General features: G+C 30.9%; 3 protein-coding genes across 4 annotated transcripts; 1 reads left to right on the plus strand and 2 right to left on the minus strand.

The window, feature by feature from the left end:
• Window positions 1–317: 317 nt before the first annotated feature.
• LOC107939202 (uncharacterized) lies at window positions 318–2,500 on the plus strand. Of its 2 annotated transcripts, none has more exons than XM_016872494.2 (6): window positions 318–601; window positions 850–1,397; window positions 1,467–1,583; window positions 1,665–1,831; window positions 1,921–2,092; window positions 2,173–2,500. In XM_016872494.2, the coding sequence occupies exons 2-6, from the start codon at window positions 858–860 to the stop codon at window positions 2,347–2,349; spliced, it is 1,173 nt and encodes a 390-aa protein (XP_016727983.1). In that variant the 5' UTR covers window positions 318–601; window positions 850–857; the 3' UTR covers window positions 2,350–2,500. The 2 variants fall into 2 exon arrangements, with proteins under 2 accessions (XP_016727983.1, XP_016727982.1); XM_016872493.2 differs by having other exon boundaries at window positions 319–601; window positions 846–1,397.
• A 1,309-nt stretch (window positions 2,501–3,809) lies between these two features.
• On the minus strand, window positions 3,810–7,355 carry LOC107939201 (sodium/calcium exchanger NCL). The gene is made up of 7 exons (XM_016872492.2): window positions 6,729–7,355; window positions 5,689–5,874; window positions 5,399–5,580; window positions 5,145–5,290; window positions 4,776–5,052; window positions 4,393–4,701; window positions 3,810–4,315 (listed from the first exon to the last, which is right to left on the minus strand). Exons 1-7 carry the CDS (start codon window positions 7,114–7,116, stop codon window positions 4,067–4,069), a joined length of 1,737 nt encoding a protein of 578 aa, XP_016727981.1. The 5' UTR covers window positions 7,117–7,355; the 3' UTR covers window positions 3,810–4,066.
• A 5,672-nt stretch (window positions 7,356–13,027) lies between these two features.
• Window positions 13,028–16,093, minus strand: LOC107939205 (basic leucine zipper 61). Its single transcript, XM_016872499.2, has 4 exons — window positions 14,901–16,093; window positions 14,728–14,818; window positions 14,502–14,628; window positions 13,028–14,017 (listed from the first exon to the last, which is right to left on the minus strand). Exons 1-4 carry the CDS (start codon window positions 15,479–15,481, stop codon window positions 13,854–13,856), a joined length of 963 nt encoding a protein of 320 aa, XP_016727988.1. The 5' UTR covers window positions 15,482–16,093; the 3' UTR covers window positions 13,028–13,853.
• Between the last annotated feature and the right edge of the window lie 8,500 nt (window positions 16,094–24,593).

Below are 24,593 nucleotides of genomic sequence, written 5' to 3' on the forward strand. Positions count from 1 at the left end.
AGAAAATATTATAAAGATACTTTTGTAGTCATTTAAGGGTTTAAAGTACATTGCGATACCAAATAAAAAGAAAATTAAATGCGTGCATGTGTGAAGAATAAAAGTGAGGGTCCCAGAATTAGGTCAAAACGTTGCAAAGCAAGAGATACCCAAAACTGAAACGAAACTAAGGTGACATTGCCAAGTAGCCTTGGAACTTAGCTTCTTTTAGAACTTTGAAAGCACAATTAGAGATATATATAAAATATAAAAGAAGCTGAAAGAGTGGGTCTAGGAATGGAAAGAGGAAGAGTTAGAGCGAGGATATGGGCGATAAATGAGAGAAAGAAGAATATATATTCATATATAGTAAGCTAAAGATTTGCATTGAATTTTGAAAAACAAATTATATATAACATATCATTTTTATTGATATGATCTGATCTGTCTCTTAGACAAAGTAGGCTTTTTAATAGAGAGAATCTGAAACCTCTTAGATATAGTGATCTTTCTCTTTCCACCCTCTTTTCAAGCTATATATAAATCTTAGCTTAAAACTTGGCTAATGGCTAGGCTTAGGGTTTGTTTGATCTCTTGACTTCCAATATCTGCGAGATTTGGGGTATCTTTTTCTAAACTTTGTTGTTTCATCTTTGTAAATTTTCTCTAGATTTTCCTTAATTATTTTGATTCCAAAGATTCTACCCTTCCTTTATCTCTCTCTCTAAATCTCTTTTCATCATGCATGAAACTTAACTAGGGTTGCTAGGATTTGTTACCATATTGTTTCTGATATCTTTTTAAAGATTTGGGTGTTTTCTCTTAACTTAAAAACTTCAATTTTTTTTGGTTTTTTTTTATGGAAGTTAGTGAAAACAATGGCACCAGAAGATCAAACCCAGAGATGTAGCAACAATAGTAACACCAGCGGTGGAAACAACAATATTATTGGTAGGTCTTCTAAGAAGCAAAGGCCTAAAAAAGTACCCCAAAGAGGGCTTGGTGTGGCACAGCTTGAAAAGATAAGATTAGAAGAACAACAAAAGAAAGATCCAGGAGCATCTTTGATTCTGCCACTAATCCCAAGTTTCCATCCCCCAAATCACTCTTCTTCTTCTTCTTCCTCATCTTCTTCTTCAATTGCTGATGTTTCACCCCCTCCGACTTCGTTCTTTAGGCCTCAAAACATTGATGGAAACACTAGTGCTGCTGTTCCATTGACAAGTAGTGTTAATGGACATAAGTTTTGGGGTTCTTGTTGTGAGTTCAACATTGAAAAAGGGTGTCCTGGATTGGATCCTGGTTGGATTTTTAGGACCAATTTGAGTTTGCCTTATGAATCTGAATCTATTTGGTCTTTGCCTAGTTTGACGCAAAGGGGACAACCTTTTCACCAACATCAACCTCCTCCTCCAATGGTAAGAAATTGTAATTAATACAATTTAGGGTGAATGAATGGTTAAATTTTGTTGTTTTGTTTTGTGCAGATGAATTTGTCATCAAGAACTTCATCATCAACATCTGTAATGAATATTCAGACGGAGCCCCCTTCAAACCAAAAGTACTATAAAAAGTATACGCCTTTATTGCCTGAAGAGGAGAAGGTATATATATATATATGATCCAGTGTGTATATACGTTTACCTTGCTATTATGTGATAATAACATGCCTTTTTGTTTCTAAGGTGATTGGCATGAAGAGACCATATCCTTTCTCACTAGACAATGCTCCAGGCCCCCCTCTTCACACCAAATATCCTCCCATTGTTCATTCCATCTATGGACAAATTGAAACTACATCAAGTACCAAAGATACCACATTCAATTTCGAACCCGACGCCTCGAATTTCAGGTTCGATTTTAATTTCCATGATCAATCATTACAAACATTGAAGTACAAGATTCAAATCCCAGACTTTTTCCGTGTTATGTTTTCATCAGTTCCAAGGAAGGGCCTTCGTGTTCGACCTCGAACGGCGTTTTCACCCGAGATTTCCTCACATTAGGCCCTCCTGCAACCACATCAATGTGTTCAACGTCAAAATCTAAGCACCCTCCATCAAATCCGATCTCTTACGAGTTGCCGGACCTCGACTCATTAGCTTACCACCAAGTGAGTTCATTAAACAACATGCACCATCTCCATTTTCATTAACATTTACGCTTGTTTGATCGATTTTAATGTGTTTGAAGGCAAGCTTTGGAGATTCAATTATGAAGCAAGGTGGTGGCGGGTTCACTCAACATCGACCTTACTATAGCTTCTTTCCACCGGCAATGGCGCAAATCGAGGGAGCAAAAACAGTAACAACGGCTAATTGTAAAAGTGGAGAAGTTGCTGGACATGTTGATCTCAATTTAAAGCTATAATATAGATTATACATTTAAAAGAAATAATCCCTTTTTCTTTTTTATGAAGAACACATTAAGAATCTCATTTTTCCTTCTAGTTGAGCAGAGCATTACCCTGTGTAATACTGAGCCCTGGATGGAATGATAAAAAATTTGGGTTTAATTTTCAGTTTAGGGTTTAAATTTTGATGCATGTGATTTTTTAAAAACACAAAGAAGATACAGGGATTTAAATTTATTTTATTTGGAATTTGGAATTAGGTTTGAAGGTTGGGTGGGTGAATGAGTCAAGCAATTTGATTGGTAACAAACTTTTGCATGTGGGATTCTGGAGATCTGATAAGGTTTTATAAGATGGGTCCCTCGAATCTGACCCTTCATTAAAATAAATATATAAAATTTTATGTCACACGATTTAAAATAAATATTTAAAAAATGAAATAATAAAATAAAATAAAAAAGAGAGAATGAATGAATGATAATTTTTATAAATGTTTTTTATTTTTACAACATTTATTTTTACCATGTTTATTTTTTTATTTTTTTCATTTTAAATTATCAAACATAAAATTTGAAGTCTCATTTTAGTAATAGAAGGACATTATTGATTAAAGATATAATTAAAATACTTTAAAGTTTAAGAATCAATTTAAAATGAGAGTCATAATTTAAATATGTTTAGTACAATTAACTCTACAAGATCACATATTACCTATAAAATTTATAATAATAAAAACTTAAAAAAATATTTTCTAAGAAAATGTTTTTTGTATCTTTTCTATATAGGAAAAAAACTAATTTGCACATATAATAAATCTAAACAATCAATTAAAATTTCATTAATTTTTGTATAAATATAATTTTTAAATAATTTATTTTTCACTCACATAGTAAATAAATATATTTCATCAAGTTTTATGACATTTCACATTTACTTTTTATAAATATATATATTTTTTCACTGTCATAATTATTTATACAATAATTTGTCCAAATAATATCATATATATTACTTCAAGAATAATTATTTTTTTAAAAATGGATGGTTTTTTTAATTTGAGAATTTCTTATTTTAATTTTTGAGAAATTACATGAATAAAAATGTTTTTCTTATCATTAAGAATGGATAGTTGAAGTGGGTAAGTTTGAAGGAGTGAAAAAAAATTAAAAAAACATTAAGAGTGAGTTTGGATAAGCGATGCATTTAATGTAAAAAATAGTAATACAAAAAGTAAGGTAAACGTACCGCACCGCACCGCACCTTCTATCCAAACCCACACTAAATGACATAATTATTTAGTAGTAGCTAGTTATATTACCGACGACATATAAAATTTAGAGACTAGTCACGAGTCAAATGATATTTATTTATACACTTAATATTTTTTTGGATGTAATCAATAGCTTTAGTCTCTTAACTACGAATCTTTTAATTTCAGTCTGACAACTAATTAAAATAGAGAATTAAAATACATTAATTAAAACGGAAAGATAAAATCTCAAATTTTAGTATCTAAAAGGACTATAACCACAATTAGGCCCTTTTTTAGTAGACAAAATGGAGATATTACACGAACGGATCGACTTGGGAATTGGTTATTACATAAACAGGTGTACATTGCCTAAAAGAAAGGAACAAACATATAACCAAAATGAAAATCCGAAACAGTCCCTCTGATATGCAATGTCTAAAGAAAAGACTACATGGTTAAAACTAGTCGTTATGTTCATGAACCTACGACCAGCCGAAGACGTAATCGAGAACATATACGAGCCCCAACGAGAACGGATAAAGGATGTATGCAACCGAACATGTCCAAAGCGGGAATGTGGTTCGGAAACTGGCGAATGCGCCCATCACGACGCAAACGATAAGAATCACCAACACCTCAGACGAGAAATCCCATGTTAGACCCCTTACGTAAACGAGCGCCAAGAAAACCGATAAGCAGAGGACGTTATTCATCGTTACCGCCCCATAAAGCTGCATCGATGGTTGATGATCAGTTAATATATGATTGGTTACTTTTACTTAAACAAGTGGAGTAACACGAAACGAACCTCGGAAAATGTTAAAGATGCAGTCCTCTGCTTCTTGCGTGAGGCAAAGATGATAGCCGATACGGCTTCACTCGAATTGGTAGCTAATGGCAATGCGATGAATGAGATGAAAAAAGATGGAATGCTTGTCGCTTCGGAGAAGTTATCGACCGCGTCTACAAGTGGATCTGCAAAGGCAGCTGCGATAAGGGTACCTAGCAATAACATTAGTACTGCTTTGATCGAGATCCATCGAGGGTTTTCAACATTCTCGACGACCTCATCGCTTTGTTCCTCCGATCCTAACAGAGCATGTTCTCTCTTCGTTTGCTGCAAAAATTACTCGAATAAGTCGGTTTGCATAAGTTATGATCTTAAAGAAGTTGTCAATGCTATATACTTGCCTGGTGAAAATGGTCTATAAACTTAAACGTTCCGGCATTAGATTCGAGATAAGCACCGCCGGTTTGCTTTGCCTCATTAATCCATTTCATGATTCCTTCTACAAACTCATCCTCCTGTACAAGATTGTCACGGGAGGTATCGAAATCGGCAATTACTTTACTCACGGCATCGTCCTGATCCAAGTCGATCTCTTCAAATCGGATTCCTATAATCAACGCTCTCAGTTCGGAAGGAGAAAGACCACCGTCATGATTCTCATCCATCGTCTCGAACAACCTGTAAGATAATGTTTAGCGAGGCCCTAAACATTAAAGTACAAAGTACTGGCAGAAGCAAGTTTTTTCTCAAATGTGGAACTCGAAACTCACTTCCTTATGATCTCTGTATCAGGTTCACCATCATCAGTAAGAAGCCTTCCCAGAGCATGCTTTTTCAAGTGCCTTAAAATTCCCGATATGACATGTTTGTGCTTCGCGAAAGCGATTCGTCTTCTCTGGATCCAAGGCTGAAAGACCTGCAAAAATTCACATAATAACAAAATCACTTATTATGATGTCTAAATAAGGACCACCATTGGAACATATGATGATGGAATGAATTCCTTTCTGGCACATAATATTACCTGATAAACGCAATAAGAAATCAACATCAAGAGCGATATGATAAGCGCAATCAAAACGGCTAGGTGTCGTCCCGAAGTCGAACTTAAAGCTTGTGGTAGTTGAACAATAAGAAAAGGGATAACTGATATAGCCATTATTCTTGCAGCATAGCATGTCCAAATATCGGTACTGACACCGGACTCTGCAAAATTTTCAGTTACGGTTAAATGGCATATGCATGATAAAACAACACTAGACCATAACATATAGGACTAACTAGCTAAGAACAATGTTGAGCAGAGCTGTGCACCTTTTAAGTTAAAACCTTTCGTGTTTGTTCCATCGATCGCAACCGAATCATGAAGATCACACCTGCCGACGATAATGCAGGATCCCCATATCACCGTGAGAAGCATGACAGTAGACCCCGCTAGCAACCCCATTCCGACCGAGACCTGGCTTTGAGCAGTTTCGGCAGTTCCGGAAAGTCCGGACACTGGAAGAAAAGACATACAAACCAATCATAAGTCATTCTAAACAGAGAATCCTCGATTGTGTCTGCAGGATTGTAGTAAAAAAGAATTGCAGGTGAATTTTACATTTTCCAAATAACTTTTATTTTAGTTTTAGTTCATATAAATTCCATAATAACTATTATATTGAATAAACCATTGCAAATAAAACTCTCCAACCCCAAATTTTATATTTTATTTACTAATGATAAAAATTAAAATTTAAAAGAGTCGGTCCCCCCACCCTTGCAATTTGGCACTGCCAGCGGCCACTAAACATCAACATTGGACTCTGACCCAACACAGATCCATATGCAAAAAGTTTAAATGCATGGTCCAAAAGTAGAAATTCCTAAATAATATAATGCAAAGTAAAAAATATTAAAGGCCATAAGGATCCAGGATATTCCTATAAAAAAGCAGATTCATATTAAGAATTTTAAGAGAACGAATTATCTCACAATATAACTACACCCAAAAGAGAATCAAATAAGAACCTAAAAAAAGCAACAACAAAAAAGTTTAGGCGCCTTGTTCGTTCTGGGGAGCAAAATATCGATTAAACTAAATAAATCGAATAAATTAAATCGAATAAACTGGTGAAATTCCATGTTCACCACGTATTAATGAGTGCTTGACTAACTGAACCAACCTAGGCATTTTCCATAAGTGGAAGGCTAGATTTTGCATCACATTAATGCTCATTAATATATGAGTTGAATTTTCAGCTTTCTTGTGCAAGAAAAAATGAGCATTAACGCATTTTCTCGCCAACCGAACAACATAATAATAAAAAGTTCCTGGGGAAAAAAAAAGGGAAGAAAAGTTTATAACTTACCGAGAATAAGCATTGCATCGGGAAGAGCTCCAAGCATAGGCAAGAACAATCCTCCAACAATACCGGGACCGAGGATCTCAAGCAAAAGCTCACTTCCATAGGACAAGTACGTAGCAGCCAAATACATGAGGTATCCATAAACAATGATCAAAAACATGTTCCCCAGGACTGTCGTGGTGCAGGGTAAGAACCCATACGACTGTTCGCACGACTCCTCAGCTGAAACCGGAGGTTTAAGGAGGAGGTAAGGTAGGTTTTTGACAGTGGAAATCCCATCGGAAACGAGACCTGTTGGGGATGGACGGCCGGGGATGAAGCGAGCGTGAGATGGAAACGATGAGAAACAGAAGATGAAGAAAAAAAGGAACAGGAAATGTTTGGAAGTCATTTTCTTTGTGGGAATTTTATGGCATTGAAAAATGAAGATCAAAACAAGGATTTTCGATTATTTATATGGAAATAAAAAGGGATTGAAAGTGAAGGAGTGTTTGAACCGTGTGTGAAGATAATTAGACAAGAAAGTGTGAACTTGGTACAGAAAAAGAAGAGTTTATGGTAAGTAATTAAATCTCCATTTGTAAAAATATCAATCTTGGACAATAATTTAATTTTTACTTTGCTTTTGACCCCCAAAAAAGTAGAAACTGCCAATTTAAGATATAAAGGCGAAAGAAAGGTCAATGTCTGATCTAGTTATGGGACAGGGTGAAGTGGCACTGTGAGATTGGACGTTTAAAAATTGTGATCATTTTTAAGATTAAAAGATATTGAAATTATAAAATGAAAATCATATTTTTGTTGATTGGATAAGAGTCCATTCATTTTAAACCTTATAAATGCGAAATTCAGTAAATATTTATATTTTTATTCAAAATATATTAAATATTGCACCATATTTTATCACATTAATTATTTTCTTAAAATAACAGTATCTCATCTATTAATGATAAAATATATTTTGTTTCAACATCTTTGACTTTCGTCAAACTTAAACTTAGCTAAAATATCGCTTCAATTAATTAATTTAGAGATAAATCTAACTCAAATACCGTTTCAATTAACTAATTTAGAGATAGTTTTTTTTTTGGTTAAATGTCCATTCTTGAAAAGAGATTAGTTCAAATGGGATTGTCGGTTACTATAACATGAAGGAACCACTTTATTGAACAAGGGCTCCTTTAGATGGGCATTTATTTATAGTGCGGTGCATTTAAAATGAGATTAGTATCTAATCTCACCACAGTTGTTTTTACACTAATTTCAGGTAAACGCACCGGCCATCCAAAGGAGCCTTAATTCTTAGAAGAAACCAAATCTCATGCTCATCGTTGATCTGCCGTAATTTGATATGGCAAATTAAGCTTTCCCAATATACTTAAGGAGCTTATTCTCAAGCAAAGTAGCGTATTTTCCGTAATTTTTCGTATTTTTTAGGCTTAATTTAGTGAGTGTAAATGCCTTGTTTTTATTCATTTTGAGACCTAATCTGGCCAATAGTGCCATTGGGGACCCTAACGTATGCTTGAGTGATGTAGGGACGTGTTGGAGGCTAAAATCGAGCAAGAATGGCACCAAAGGATAGGGCATTGCGACATCGAAACCTTGGAATCGTGATACCTCCAATAGACCCAAGATTGGAGACCACCCTTCAGTGGTATCGTGAAGCCCCCCAAGTTCGAAATTGTTCAAGGTATCGCGATATTCTCTTACTTGGTATCACAATACCGATATCGTGAGAGGACAAAAGTTGATGAAAAGGGTAGTCTTTGTCCACTTGAAACACCAATCATTGAAGGCTTGTTCAAAAGTATTTTGGGCACAAGAATTAGGTCAAAATAGCTGCTATATCAGCCAAAATTTAGCTAAGAGGTAAAGAAATGCCACATTAGCTTGTTCAAGCTTAGTTTTTCTCTAACTAATTTAAATTCTTTAAGGATAATTTTATCTCTAAATAATTTAATTAATATGAGATTAATAAATAAATAAAATTGAATTCTTTAAAACACTCAAATGAAGAAGTATGTTCTACAAAGACTCTTTGCTAGGTTGATTGACATTTTAATAAGGGATCACTTTTAAGTCATTCAACACAACTTCAAAAGTTCAGAAGATCAAATGATCAAAAGTTTAGAAATCAAAACTTGAAAAGATGATTTTGAATGTTAAAAGCTTTCTCCAAATTCAAGAAATCTTTAAAGAATTCAAAGAACTCAAAGAAATTCGAAAAAAAAATAGAACATCAGTTCTATTGAAAGTTGTTTTTAATCTTGTTCAATCAATGTAAAAAGGCTAGACCTGTTCTTCAATATCAAGTCTAAAATGAGTTTGAAGCGGAATCATCCATTTAAAAACAAATCCCGAAAACCTTTGGGTCAAACTCTATCCAAAATCATTTTCAAGATCAAGTCTCAAAGACCTTTTGTATAACCCTACACTCGACTCGGAAGATGATCGGATGCATGATACCACATTGATTACCAAAGTAACCTAAAAGAAAATCAAAATGATCAAATTGTCTTTCATACAATAAACAAGTGTGTCACATGTCGATGATGATGATTAAACAAAAATTTAGCAAAAACGAGCTCTGGAATGATATATGAACCCAAAAACTCAAATACAAATTTAATTAATTTAATTTAATTTAAATGTGATTTGAAATCTAATTTAATTCATTGAAATTACACAATTACTTTTAATATTCACATCCAACAGATTTAATAGGGTGAACTATAAAAATAGTCACTTTTGTTTGCCTTATATTACATTTTAGTCACTTATGTTTGAAATGTTATGTTTTAGTCACTTATGTTATCATTTTGTTACAAAGTGGTCACTCTATCGTTAAACTTCATTACCACCCTAACGGTAGTCCTACGTGGTACTCCAAATGGGTTTTAAATTGCAACTTGGATGTCCAGTTGCAGGGATAAAAATATATTTTTAATTAAATAAATTTAATTTGAATTGCCACATAGTATATCTAAGTTGGCATTTAAAACCCATTTGGACTGTCATGTAGGATCGTCGTTAGGGAGGTAACGGAGTTTAACGGTAAAGTGACCACTTCGTAACAAAATGATAACGTAAGTGACTAAAACGTAATATTTCAAACATAAGTGACTAAAATATAATATGAGACAAACAAAAGTGATTGTTTTTATAGTTTACCCGATTTAATATTTACTTTTTTTTTATCTCGAAATTATGGTTAATTTAAAAAAAAGTATTAGGTTTGTGTTAGTTTTTTTTTTAACTTTTTTTGCTTCCACTTTTAAAATGATGAGAGAGTAGGACAAACTTTTAATGAGATGTTCCTTTTAAAATATGTTCCACTTTGAGTTCCCTTTCTTCAATGTCTTTTTCAACTTTTTAGGGGTTCATAATGATTGTTTGGCTAAGTGAATCTTAATCCTAATTTTTTAGGGAGATTATGCCCCAATTAACCCAATCAATGTTGAAGCTGATATAAATTTAAAAAAATGAATATTATATTTTATTGGTTTGATAATTTTAAATGGTTACATGATATATTTATAATAAAAATAAGGGTTAATAGTATAAAAAGTCCTCAAATTTTTTTTTAAAAATAATTAAGTTTTTTTATTTATTTTTTTACACACAATTGAGCACTTAAACTTTCAAAATGCATAAAAAAAAGCCTTGAAACTTCTTCAAAAAAGGCAATTAAGCCCCTATTTTTTATGGCAGAAAGATGGCGCCCACTAAATCCAGATTCTATTAAAATAAATTTTGATGCAACTTTTTAGAATCACACAAAAGAATCATGTTCGAGTTTGGTATGTAGGAATTCAGATGGATAGGTTTTGGGTTCAAGAATTAGACTTAATAGATACATACTTTTCCCTTTTACGGTTGAAGCATTGGTTGTCTCTAGGTAGTGCAAATGAGACACAATCTAGGATTTTGAAGAGTGGTAATTGTAAGGAATGCTCGTTTGATTATTCGAAAGCTGTAAATAGAATAAGAGGATAGATCTGCTATAAGAGCCTACATCAAGGATTTGAAGGAACTGAGTAAGATGTGGTTCGATAGATGTAATTTTGAACATGCATCAAGGTAAGCAAATGGTTGAGCACATCTCCTTGCTACAGAATGAATAAGAATAGTGGAGAATACTTATCTGGAGGAAGGAAACCTTGGTTTTGCAGCCGACGAAGCGGAGCGTGACAGAACGCGGTAAGGAGAGCTAGCTAATTTATATCAAAAATAAAAATAAATTTTATTAAACACATATTCAACCTGTAATTATATGGTTTTTAGTTCTTTTATTTAAAAAATATATAAAAGTATGAAAATATTAAAATACTATCATAGTAACATTAATTATCATTTATAAGAAATGAAATATTATTTTTTCCCTAATTGAGGGTAGATGATTAACCTCTAACAACAACTCAATCAAGAATTCTATAATAAGTATAGATCAGAATATATTTAAGTAGTTACTTTTGGTATTTGTCTTAATATTTTAAATATTATCTTATAAATTTTGTTTAGCAATTTAAAAATTACAAGATAAAAAAAGCTTTTTTTTTCATTTTTTTAACAAGAGAGACATTTAAAATTTATTGTCAATTAATCTCACAAAAAAAGTGAAAGAAAAAAAATACAAATCAAGCAAATATCCTAAAAAAAAAAGGATTAGACGAAATGGGTAGGTGTGGATTGTGGGTGATTTTTTTAAAAAAATTTCAATTGCAACTAATAAATAAATAAAAATAAAAAAAAAGGTCCACTTTGTGGGCTTCAACCATTGGAAGGAAATAGTGGTGGGTTGCTCCCTCACATTTCCAAGTCTCCAACTGCCACTTCCTTGAAGAAAAAGCAATACATGAGAATTGACGAACACAAGCCATTTTTTTTATTATATTTTTTAGAAAATAATTTGGAAAAACACAAACATTTTATATGTGGAATAACATTACTCATTAATTTGATATTTATTTGAAGAATAAATACAACAAATTTTATTTAATCTTGTATTCATATAAATTACACACAATGGATTTTAAATGGTTTAAAAATATTTCATATAAATATATAAAATGACCTAAAGACGATTAATATGATTTGGTTTAAAAAATGTTCACCCAAAGTAAGGGAAAAAAAGAACAGTTTGGGGGGCGTCGGCAGTCGGCACTACATCTTCATACGCCGCATTACTAATTAGACTTAAAATAGGCAGACACGATTTAATTGTCATAGCAGCCCATGTCTAGAAACATATCTACTTTTCTTTAATATTCTAAATTTTGATTGAAATTTTTTATTTTTGTTGGATTTAGAAAATGTAAGTTTAAATGTTTAAATGTTTTTTTAAATAACTATTTAATCAAATTTTTTAATTTTAAAATATCACATCAATAAAAAATTAACGAGATTAACAATTATATTTTATTTTATTTTATTTACATATTTTCATTTAGGGCTGTGTGTTTCTTCAGTTTGAATTTATATAATAAATTGAATTAAGCATACAAATTAATTAAACCGAACCAAATTATATATCGAGTATTTGATTTTTTTTTACATATTTTTTATAGTTGGGTTTTAACGGATATTTGATATTTATATATCGAGTATTTATTTTGTAAGTAGATTTTATCATGGTATTGAAAGGATCAAATTGAATTTAGACAATCATGTATGATATTAATACCATACACGAATCCAACTCGATCCATAAATCATATTCCTAAGAATTCATATTTCAAACCATTTAAATTATGAAAAAACACTAAACGTTACCTTAATTTTATTGGACCGGGCCTCATGGTTCTAGGGCCATTTTCTCAGTGACAGAAGACATTTGAACATTGGACTGAAATCAGAAGCTGGCCCAAGGAATGTTAACAATGCTGAAGAAATACTCTACATGCTCATTTAGTTTTCGAGCTTATTACTAATTTATGTTCGAAGTTTATGATTATTACTCCTAATAATTTTGTCTCCGAAATTCAAACATACGTATTGACTAAACTTCTACAAGACCAAGAACCGCCACAAGTCTTGTTTTTTAACCTACCAAATATATATATATATCAAATGTAATAATAGTAAGAAAAACCTCACAACATTTCCACCATTGGAATCAACATATCAACCTTTCACCACAAAACTACCTATACCATTTACTTCTCTACTAAATCAAACACAAAATGACAATCACTCCTTTTCAATCATTTTCTTCCTTTTAGGAATCTGATAAAAAATTTGTATTTAAGCTTTCAATTATTCTACTTCTAAAATGAATCCTTGTTTGAAGTGAACATAAATCTCAAATTTCATACAAGTTTCATTCATCTCAATAAACAGACAGGTTTGAAAAAAAATAATCCATTAGTTTAAGCCCTCTAAACATCATACATGTCTTCAACCATAGTTTAAGTAGAGAAAACAAAGATAGAAGGGGCTCAAGGAAAGAGACTTATTAAGCCAATCATAAGTGGGTTGGGTTTAAAAAACAAAAACAAAAGACAATTACCCTTTGCCTTTGCTCCTAGTTTATCATTTCCATATTTCTACACCAATTAATAGTTTAAACCAAGAATGTGATTAAAATTAATAAAAATAAAGAAGAAACCAACAATTTTTTTTCTTCTTCTTTGACAAACAAATCAGACATAACCACCATTGTCTCTGACAATACTAACTCTCTTTTTCAATTTCATCCCTCCCAACACAAACCCCACACATTAAAATCCCCCCCCCTCCAAATTTAATTACAAAAAAAATTAAAGGAAAGAAAAGTTAAATTATTTTCATCAAGGAAAAAAAGACCAAATTCCCAATATAAAACCCACACAATAATACTAATTAATCAATTTTTAAGAGAAAAAAAAATGAAAAAAGAATTAAATTGTCACCCTCCTAATCTTAGCAACCCACATGTTCCCTTCTCTTTGGCCCTTCAAATTTTTGTCTTAAGGGGGACCCTACACTATTAAAAAACAGCAATTGGGAAACACATAACATGAAAAAAACTAGCCCCCCAAACCCCCATTTGTTAGATAGCTTTATTGCATTTTTATTTTTATTTTTATTTTTTGCACCAAGACCTTCTCACTGCCGTCTCTAGCTCTCTCTATTTCTCTGAACAACTTATAGTTGTTCTTCTTTCTTCGTCTGCTGCGGCTGTGATGGTTGTTGTTGTGGTGGTGCATGGTGGTTGTTGCTATTGTTGCTGTTCATTTTCTTGAGGATTTGTTGTTGCTGGTACACTTGCCTTAGCCTTTCAATTTCCTTCTTCAGTGCTTCTTGATGAGCTGAAAAATAAATGTTACAACAATAGGTAAATTTTACTGCTTCACAATGTATAGAATCATTTACTGAAAGTATAATAAAAATAAACATATAAAAAAAACCCAAAAATAATTTCACTTAAAAAAAGGAATTAAAATGTCCTACACAATAATTAACAAAGAAAAAATAGGAAATTTGGCATGTATATGAAAATAAAATATGCCATGTATACAACTATTGCTTAATATTATAATGTACTCTACCATTCTATTAAAGGGGAGGGGGGATTCTAATTATCAAAGCAAACAAAGGTTTATTTGAAATAATTTAAAGATAATTAACTAATAATTTCTTAAACTAGCAAACTAATATATCATGATTGAGGAGAAAAATGGTAAGTAACATTTATTGTGTGGCCTAAATATATTAAACCAATTGAGCTAAATTCTGAACACATATTATAGTACTAATTAATTATAATTAAAGAAAGAAGAAACCAAGTCTTACCATCTTTGAAAATCTTGTCTTGAGCCAAAGCTGCAATTCTTTGCTTCAAAGCACTATTGTCAACATTGAGAATCAATCTTTGATGATCCAAGAATGCAACCCTTGGTGATAATGCTGATACTTCAGTCTTCATTTTTTTGTATATCAAAGAAAATAAAATTAAAACAAATTTGAAGAAAAAAAAATCATACACATATTGATGATATATATTATCATAATTTTGCACCTGTAATGTTGTGACGCTCCTTTCAAGTTCAGAAATATATTGCAGCTTTCTAACTCTTGATCTTTGTGCTGATTGCCGGTTTGCCAGAATTCTGTTCATCACCCAAAATAAAATTAAAATATTTATAATGGTGTAAAAAATGTTGAATAATAATGGGTTTTGATTTGTTTTACCTCTTAACCCTTTTGGGATCAACGATGGGGTCGCCATTGGAGGTTGATGGAGGTTGAGCAGCTTGTGGTTCAGGTTTGCATGAGCTCTCCACTTCTCCTGGTTCGTTCTTGGGCTGCTGCAGATCCAGGGACGGCACTGGTTTCTCGTCATTGTTGCTGTTTTGGTCGGACGTCGGAGTGGAAGGGTTGGACGAGGATAACGTCGGTGCAGCAGCCATGGTGATGGCTACGTCGTCGGAGAACATGGACATGAGCTGTTCGTCGTCGAGACGATCGAACACATTGGTTTCCGTTATCATGGCATTGTTGTTGTGGTTGGTGTTGGAGTCCCTGCATTCCTCCACCAATGGTTGCTCGAGGAAAGCGATGGAGTCGCTAATGGAACGGCGGTGGGCCCCGCGGCGTGCGGAGGAGAAGTCGAGGAACTCGTCGACCCAAGAAGGCTGGTGGTGGTGGGAGGCATTCATAGTGGCGGTGTTGGCAGTGGTGGAAATGAAGTTTGCCATTGTAGGCAATCTTTGATGTGGAAAAGAAGGCCAATTCTGGGTCATGTTGGGTATTTTTGGAGGTAATTGTGCCATTCTACACCAATGTCACAAACCCCAAAAACTCAAAAAATATATATAAATAAATAAAAGAGCACGAAAAACAAAGCTAATCTTAAACTAACCAACAACTAACTATACAACCAAACACACAAAAATATTACACGACACACACATCTATCAACTCAAACCCCCAAACCCAAACACCAACATCATATGATATAAGTCCTCTGAAGCCAATGATATAAACTTGCGCACTTCTTTCTTTTTCCTTTTTGCAATGGGGGGATTTTTTATTAAGGGGGAGGGGCAGAGAGAGGTGGGTCACATGGGGGGAGATTAGGGACAGCTAGCAACAGCTGGGGGCTTTTTTCCGATGGGAAAGTCGCAGTGTGAGTTTAATAACTGGGTGGAATCAGCACCACCACGTGCCGATGTGACCCCTTTCATTGGCCTCAACTATCTCTATATTTTTATATTCAAACATTATCTTATAACCTTTCCAACATATGGTATATGCATTTGTGTATTATATGCCCCTTTTTTTCTAAATATATATATATATTATGAGCCCTACACATCCACAAGTTCTTTGATATTCGTTTTCATTGCTGATGGATATCTATATATCACTTGCACACATATTTAATATCTATTGCTTCTATATCTCTATATATCATCATTTTTGAATCCATAAACAGGTTATGTCTCTGATTGAATTCACTAATTTATTTAAGTTGAAAAATATTTTTTTATGGAAAATTTTGTGTTCAATTTTATTTATATCAATTGAGCTCTCCTACATTATGATAATCATACTTATAAATATGCCTACACAGTGACTTTACATTAGCAGTGTAGCCAACAAATATAGTCCTTGTTAAAGGAAAAATTAGATATAGGTCCCTTTTGTAGGGAAAATATTGATTGGAAAAAGTTTTACATATTCAGAACCATTCAATGAATTATGGTACCAAATTGTTGGTAAACCATTGTTATTTAAAGTTGCTGATAAACTTAGGTTACAAGAACAGAAAATATCATCTTTATAATGTATAAAGTTCAATAAATATACCTTTCAATATATATATACATTATAACAATACCTATATTAAAAAACAATAACAAAAAAAGAGAGAAGCTCACGCTAGTAATAATAATTAAATGGTGAAAATATTTGTTAAGTGGATTCGATCAAATTACTCTATTAATTATTAAAAAGATTAAATAAAATCAATTTATAATAAAATTAATATTTACTGTTTAAGAAATAATAAAAATATTTTATTTATAGAATCATAAAATTTTTAAAATGTTAACTATATTAAATAATAAATAACATTTTATGAACAATAAATGTGATTTTTTTAAAAAAAAATCTGATGTTGTTTAATTCTTTTTAATAATATAAAATATTATTATAATTAAAAGGGTTTTAAGAAAAAAAATTATTAATTTATTCCATTTATATTCTCTACGTTAGTAAATACATGTGCTTATAATTAAGTATATGGCAAATTGGTTACAGATCATGGGAAGAAAATCTAATAGAAGAATATTCATGGAGGAGAGATGAATATAAATGTAAGATGCTTAATACATTGCTTTTTTTTTTCTTCGTTTAGGGGTTTTACATGGTTGGTTTCGAATTTAAATTAATTTTGTATACGGGTTAGTATTTAATATATTAGTAATAAAGCAGTTTTTTAAAAAAATTATGTGTCGTTGATTGAGTATTAATTTAATTGGCATTAATATTGTTGTCAGTACAAAAGAAAGTGTGTTTGAGTGTGCTGAAATATATTTTCTTCCCATTTAAGGGTTAAGGAGGAGATATGGGTAAATTTAATGCATATAGACCTACATAAAATATAAAATGTAATAATTAATTTAAACGAATATACGTCACATAAAAACAGACAAAAACCGAGCTAAGTGAATTATAAAATATGCATATTATATATATGGGAAAATAATAATAGATAGAGATTTAAGTAGTGAGAAGATGTAGGGAAATTGGGGTAGGGAGATGAGCTGTGAAAGAAAGGGAACTTGTAAGAATCATGTCCTTTCTTCTTCCCCATGTGAACTGTTTGTAAGAGCCCCCACTCTTTCTTTCCCTTTGCTTTGCTTTGTCCCCAAATCAGACTCACATGGTCTCTAATGTGACCCTTATTTGTTTTTCCATTATTTATTTATTTATTAACTCCCCACTCCTCTCTCTTTCTATGGTTTCTTGGTAGCTTCCATCATCTCATGTTGGCATTTATGTTGGGATTTTTTTTAAAAAAAATTAAGAAAGAAACCCTAATCATGATTAGTTAAAAATAATAATCTAAATAAATAAGGCATGTTCAGTAAACCCCTCTGGCAAGTAAAAGTTTGTCTAACAATTATTTAATTTTATCCAATTCTTTGTTTTTAAATAATTTTGTAACTTAACCACTTTAATAATCGCTTAATCATACTTTAATTTACATTTTTTTATATAAAAAGAATTATACGAAAACCAATTATCGAGGTTGATATTTGAATCTCAAATTTACTGGTTTCCTAATTTATTATTATTTTAATTAATAATTAAGATAATTAAAAGTAGAGGACCAGCTGGCTTGGATCAAATGATTGAATAGTGTTGTGAGAGAGTAAGTTAAATGAATGCCTTTTCACATTATTACAACTACAAAAATTAAATACCATGTTTGCTTTTCTTATTACACTTTAAATTTTATGTCCTATTTAATTCTTTTAATATATACAGAGTTAAATAAGAAAAAAAGAATGAATGGATGAATATGAGGTTCTAAAGGTAGGGAAAATCTGGCATCATTTTCAAGCTCTTTTTTTAAAACAATCATGAAGTATAAACAAAAACCAAATATTCCATGATTTTTTTTTTAAAGAAAAAGGGATTTGCATGTGCAAACCATGACTTAATAGAGGATAACAGCAAATGGTGTTTTTTTTTTGGTTCTAAATTATTAATTTTGGATATAATTGTGGGATCCCAGAAATTCTTCAAGTGCCGTACAGAAGAGGATGGAAGAGGGAGAGAGATAAGGACTACTATGATGGAGATGATGAGGAAGGAGAAGCAAGCATTATTGTAGGTGGATGGAGCAAATCTAGATTTAAATAGGATATTACATCAAAAATTATACCAAATTTTTCTAAACACATAATCATCTATACATAATCACGAGTTTATTAGCTTTAAATTATTTACATTTTTACTGCTGTTTCAATAATATAAAATAAAATTCAACATTTAAAAATTTTAATTTATTATTTGTTTAAATTATTTAAAATATTATTTAATAAATTAGTGAAATAAATTTCATGTAATATTAGTGTAACATAAATACAGTAAGGGCCAACTTGGTCTTTTCAGGTAATAATGAAAAGCCTTAGAAAAGGGGACGCGTAAACACGTTGCAGTAAAGTAATAAATTAAAAATATAAAAGTTAAGACTTGAGAGGTGGTGAGTGGTGACCACTTTTGTACAGTTACATCCATTTGCAGTTTAGCCTTGTGATTTTATTCCATTTATATTATTTATAAAATAAAAAATCGTAGATGTTGAGTTCTAACCTGTTTATTTTTAAAAAAATATTTCTATAAGATGATACCAACAGGGTAAAATTATTTAAGTTTTAAAAATGATGATAAGATGGAAATTATTAAATTAAATTGATTGAAGGGGTTGTTTTTCAAGTTTAAAATTTTAGTTAATTTACGACCTATTTTTTAATAGATTCGAATTTTTTGGAGTTGAGTTGTCATATTATTTTCGATTGTACCTTGAATCATACCTCCTAGAAGTTCAGTTGTATTTGTTGGAAAACAAATAGAATAAATTAGTTTGGAATTGTCAAAGTCCTTGTGTTAGCATGTTTGACTTTTAATTAAATCTCGTTAAGCAGTAAATGTGGAGATATTTCATGATCAACCTTTTATTTGTATGTAAGAATGTTTAAAAGAGTGATTTATAACGATTTAGGTTTGACTTTCGAGCCGCAATTATCCATTATGAAAGAATAGATTAATTTTAAACCAATTATATAGGATACATTTATGCCATTCGAAAATCCATCAACCAAGATTGCACTGTTATATAATTGATCAAATAAAACCCATGAATTCGATTCCCCAAAATTCAATCGATAGAACTCCACCAATCACTTTCTTAAGACATCTAGTTCAAGAATCTCAATATCTTCCTCCTTTCTCAGGGCCAACATTACGTCCAATAGAGTTCATCAAATTTTCTTTCTCCCCCATTGAGTTAATGGCCACACCCCTACTATTATATATTATGGTTCTTCCTTGTTCGGTCACTGATCCCTGGTAAGTTCGGTGCATTATAAGGCGTGTAATGTGTTTTTCATGTAATTACAATTAATTATGAGTAAACTATAAAAATAGTCACTTTTATTTGCATCAGATTACATTTTAGTCATTTATGTTTGAAATGATACGTTTTAATTACTTACGTTATTGTTTTGTCACGAAATGGTCACTCTACCGTTAAACTCCATTACCTCCCTAACGGCAGTCCTACTTGGCAGTCCAAATGGGTTATAAATGCCAACTTGGATGTCCAATAGTTGAGATGAAAATATGCTTTTAATTAAATAAATTTAATTTGAACTGCCACGTAGGACCGCCGTTAGGGAGGTAACAGAGCTTAATGGTAGAGTAACCACTTTGTAACAAAACGATAACGTAAGTGACTAAAACGTAACATTTTAAACATAAATGACTAAAATGTAATCTAAGACAAACAAAAGTGACAACTTTTATAGTTTATCCATTAATGATTGGTTTGAGGGGGTTTAAAAGTAATTTAAAAATGTATAAATATTCATTTACCGTCAAAGTGAGCACAAATAACTTGAATAAAAAAGAGTCAAACTGAGTTAGAAAATTAAATTACAAGCATAATTAAAAATAGAGACTACTGTTTTTTTATAGGGGTGATTTATTTGAAGAAAGTTATTTTATTTATATATTTATTATTTTTAAAATGGTTTTAATTATATATACTTATTTTAAGCGTTTTATTGAGTTTGGCCACGAGTCAACTGAGAACCGGCTCATTTATGAAATTACTAAAATGTCCTCTCACATACAAATTAAGTTTTATTTTATATAATAATAATAACAAATCAATAAAAATGTGATCATAATGAGATTTGAACCCTAAACAAAATGACAATTAATTAATTTTAACGTGAATTTTTAATAAATATATTTGTTACATAATTCCATTTCACCCACACGGTCAATGCGCCATAAATCCAATTTTACTAATTGAGCTAGTTTAACTCGTGACACCAACTTAGTTAAACACTTTATAATAATATATAGTGTAGCTTAAATCAATGAAATGTGCTATCTGTATTTATATGTACTATTATTTTTTCTAACATTTGTATTAGTTTGTGACACTAACTCAATAAAAGAATTTTAATAATAATATAAAAACATAATAAAAAATTTAGCCTATAAAATTTACCTCTTTCGTCACTTTAGCCCTAATTTTTTTTCTAATTACTTCGGTCCTCAACTTTTAGTCAAATTATTTTTTTAATGAAAAATTAGCTGAACTGCTAACATTTTAACAATACTGACTTGATAACTTGTACAATAATTCACGTATAATTCATAAAATATTTTTTTTTCAAAGTTATTCATATTAACAATGAATTCACGTGAATCAAAATTTTTCTTAAAAACAAAGTAATTTGATAAAATTTTGATGGTTGAGTGGAACCTGAAAAACAAAGGTAAATTAGGAGTTGAAAGCTGAAAGATGAAAAGATGGAATTTGGAAGTCGGAAATCACATTAATTATACATAAGACAAAAGGCCCACCGGCAAAGTAGGAATCTAAGAACAAATAGATTAAGACTAACGATTTTATGAAATGTATCAGTAAAAGTTGAAATTATTTTATGAATGGTCCAGGGTGTGTGTGAGTCATCATGGATATTTGGGGGCTTGACCACTGACCAATTTTTATGGTCGGTCCCCCTTGGGGTTTTAGGATTCTGGCGACCCTAATATGGAACCATCCTTAGCCAGGGTGCAGCAGGCTAAGGAACCAACTTGGACCACGACTTGTAGGCTTTGTTGTGATAGGGGGGACTCGATTGATTCAAATATATAACCATTTCAGTATTTATTAATGTTGTAATTGTAGTTGAAAAGATGAATCTAGTATTTGGTATTGGTACGTTTAATTAAATTAGATTAAATTAGATTATGGCATGCAAGTGCAAAATATAATTATAAAGTAAATATATTTATAAAAAATTGATATAAATTAAATTTGTTTTTGTTTTCTAATTTAGACCACAAAATCGACTAAAAGTTATGAAAATCTTTGCTATGAGTATTGAATACATTTTTAAATTAAGTTAAAGTATTTAAAATGTTAAAATATGCTATAAGTTCTTTGTCATAAGCTCCATAACAAAGGCTTCATTCTCAATATCATTAAAATATTACGACACGTTGATAATCAACTTTGTCACAACTCAAGTACGATATATTTAGAGTGATTGCAAACAACTATCATAATAAAAAAAATCAATATTGGATGGTTCAAAGCGGCGGGCGAGCAAATTTGGCAAAAGTATCGAGCATTCATCAAACTGGAGAGGACGAAACAAAATCATCTCTAAAATCACATGCAAAAGCAAGACTACATGCATAAACAAGACTAAAAAATGTGCTCCAATAACAGAAAAAAAAAACTTTCTAAAAGTAAAGACTTATTAAGTAATGAAATATAAACAAAAAAAAAACTCAAGACGACACAGGTTTAAACCGACTCGTGAAATCATTTATTATTCTGAAATACTTTCAAAATAAAAATAGATTAAGAAGTCGACGAATACCCACCCACTTTCCAAGAGAAACTGATGGTGGCTAGTGGAGTTTTAGCGACAACAGACACCATCATTTGTCCATCACAATTTGTGAAGACAACAAAGATACTCACAAAATAGATCTGTAAACTGGAAAGAGAAAACACATTGAGTGAATGGGGAAAAAAGAAAGAAAGAGAGAGTTGGTTGTGGAGAGAGAAAAAATGTGAGTGGTAGCCAGCCTGGAGGTTAACACTGCCGTTAGACAAAATAAGGGGAAGAAACAAACGATTTGAAGAAAAAAAAAGAAATTTTTTTATGAGATTCATTTTTAACTTAATTTAATTACATTATACAACATTTTAATTTTGTGATTTCTATTTAATTTAATCACATTATATAATAACTAATTTAATTACCATATTATATTTCACTGACATCATATAACAATTTCATTTAAATTAATTTAGGAATAAAATATAAATATAACATTTATTTTTAAAAAATAGGAAAAAGAAGTAATCTTATTTTATTTTATTTATTTATTATATATATATATGATAACATATGCATATGCATATCATATATATATACTAAAATAAATTTTTTGAATAATTTTAATAACAATTATTTCTAAACTAATTATAAAATATTTGTCACCTATTACTAACACATCAGCATGGTTTAATTTTATAATCAAATTATTAGTAAAAAATTATAAAAATTAAATAAATTCATAATAATAATTAAATGTATAATTAATACATACATTAACCCGTATATTAGTTGAATATGCAAATTAGTTTAATTATATAAGACGATAAAACCAATTTTATTGAAAAGACACCTTGCAAGCCCCAAAAAAAGGCTCTTTTTTTTTTAATTAAGTTGATAAATCATGATTTTAACTATGGAAATATTTTACATATTTAATGTATTACATTTTTTATGAATCTTGTTAAATATTTTTTTTGGGCTTATTTGTCAGAGGAATTTTTTTTAAGTTAGTATTTAATATTTTCTTAAAAACTTTAAAGTTCATGAGAATAATATCGAGTTAAGGGATTTTGTACAATTGTCTAGTTTAGACTCTAATATAGAAACAATTGTCAAGTTTAAGGACTAGTTTACATAAAAAATTTAAACCCTAAAATGAAAGTTACCCAAAAATATTGTTGCCGAGTTTATGCTTAAATTGTGATTTAACCCTTATTTTTAATTTCAAAAGTTGCATCAACAAGAATATTAAAACCAAACAGGTCAATAAGTTTGGCCTAGATTCAAGACACTAATTTCGTTGTTGCTATAAATTTTACTTTCCTCTTGTAACTAAAAAAAAGAAGACCGAGGTGGGTCACAGTTAGGGCATAGTTAGGGTGAGTTTGGATGGGTGGTGCGTTTAGTTGCGGTTAGTGTAAAAACAGCGGTGGCGGTGAGATTAGATACTATAGCGACACTGTAGCGTGAGACAAAAAGTAAGTTAAACGCACCACACCGCAGTCAATCGCTCATCCAAACGAAACCTTAATATGGTTTGGTAGGCAAGTCTTTCAAGATGTAGAATAGATGCAAGGCTTTTTTTAGCAAGAGTTAAAAGGCTCAAATCCACCTCTGCATTGTCTAAGAGACTGGGTGAGGTCAAAGTCAACTATTGGACCAAATTTATTTACATCCCAGATTTATATTTCTCAAAAAAATCTTTTAAATATTTCCCCCAAAAAATCAAAAGAGAACCTTATGAAAATCTGGTTTGAAAAAAGATTAATGGTGTGTTTGTTTAAGAAAATGAATTACGAAATTTTATTTTTAATTTTTTGCATTTTTTATATTCGTTTTATATAAATTATTTCAATTAACAATAGTTTTTAATTTTAAATAATATTCTTAATATTTTATTAAAAATTTTATATTAATATTTATAAATATATAGAAATAAATGTTCTATAATATAAGAAAATTTTCCTATCAATTTCTGGAAAAATCATTTTTCTAAAGAGTGAAACAAACGAGTTCAAATATTTTTCAATTCTTTTCTTGTTTTTATATGTATATAGAGATGCATATCAGATTTTCCGGTAGATATCACTTGTTTGTATTGTCTTTTTCATCGATTTTTGGATGATGTAGCACTTGTCTTGTATTAAACCTGCTAAAATATCAACCACACCTTTATCTAAAACTCATCCAACTTCTATATATTTTCTTTTCTAATTTTCTCAGATATGTTGGAGAAAGATATCACAGGGATATTTTAAGAAAAATCAAGAGACTA

This window comes from Gossypium hirsutum, chromosome D01 (assembly GCF_007990345.1).
Source record: "Gossypium hirsutum isolate 1008001.06 chromosome D01, Gossypium_hirsutum_v2.1, whole genome shotgun sequence".
Taxonomy (NCBI): domain Eukaryota; kingdom Viridiplantae; phylum Streptophyta; class Magnoliopsida; order Malvales; family Malvaceae; genus Gossypium; species Gossypium hirsutum.

Excerpts from the sequence above, each read along its gene's own strand:
- LOC107939202 (XM_016872494.2), top strand. The coding sequence starts at position 858 with ATGGCACCAGAAGATCAAACCCAGAGATGTAGCAACAATAGTAACACC. Across the intron at positions 1,398-1,466 it reads ATCAACCTCCTCCTCCAATG|ATGAATTTGTCATCAAGAAC; the intron begins GTAAGAAATTGT and ends TGTTTTGTGCAG. Across the intron at positions 1,832-1,920 it reads CCCGACGCCTCGAATTTCAG|TTCCAAGGAAGGGCCTTCGT; the intron begins GTTCGATTTTAA and ends TGTTTTCATCAG.
- LOC107939201 (XM_016872492.2), bottom strand. The coding sequence starts at position 7,116 with ATGACTTCCAAACATTTCCTGTTCCTTTTTTTCTTCATCTTCTGTTTC. Across the intron at positions 5,053-5,144 it reads GATACAGAGATCATAAGGAA|GTTGTTCGAGACGATGGATG; the intron begins GTGAGTTTCGAG and ends ATTATCTTACAG. Across the intron at positions 4,316-4,392 it reads CATCTTTAACATTTTCCGAG|CTTTATGGGGCGGTAACGAT; the intron begins GTTCGTTTCGTG and ends CCATCGATGCAG.
- LOC107939205 (XM_016872499.2), bottom strand. The coding sequence starts at position 15,481 with ATGGCACAATTACCTCCAAAAATACCCAACATGACCCAGAATTGGCCT. Across the intron at positions 14,629-14,727 it reads GGAGCGTCACAACATTACAG|ACTGAAGTATCAGCATTATC; the intron begins GTGCAAAATTAT and ends AAAAAAATGAAG. Across the intron at positions 14,018-14,501 it reads AGACAAGATTTTCAAAGATG|CTCATCAAGAAGCACTGAAG; the intron begins GTAAGACTTGGT and ends TTTATTTTTCAG.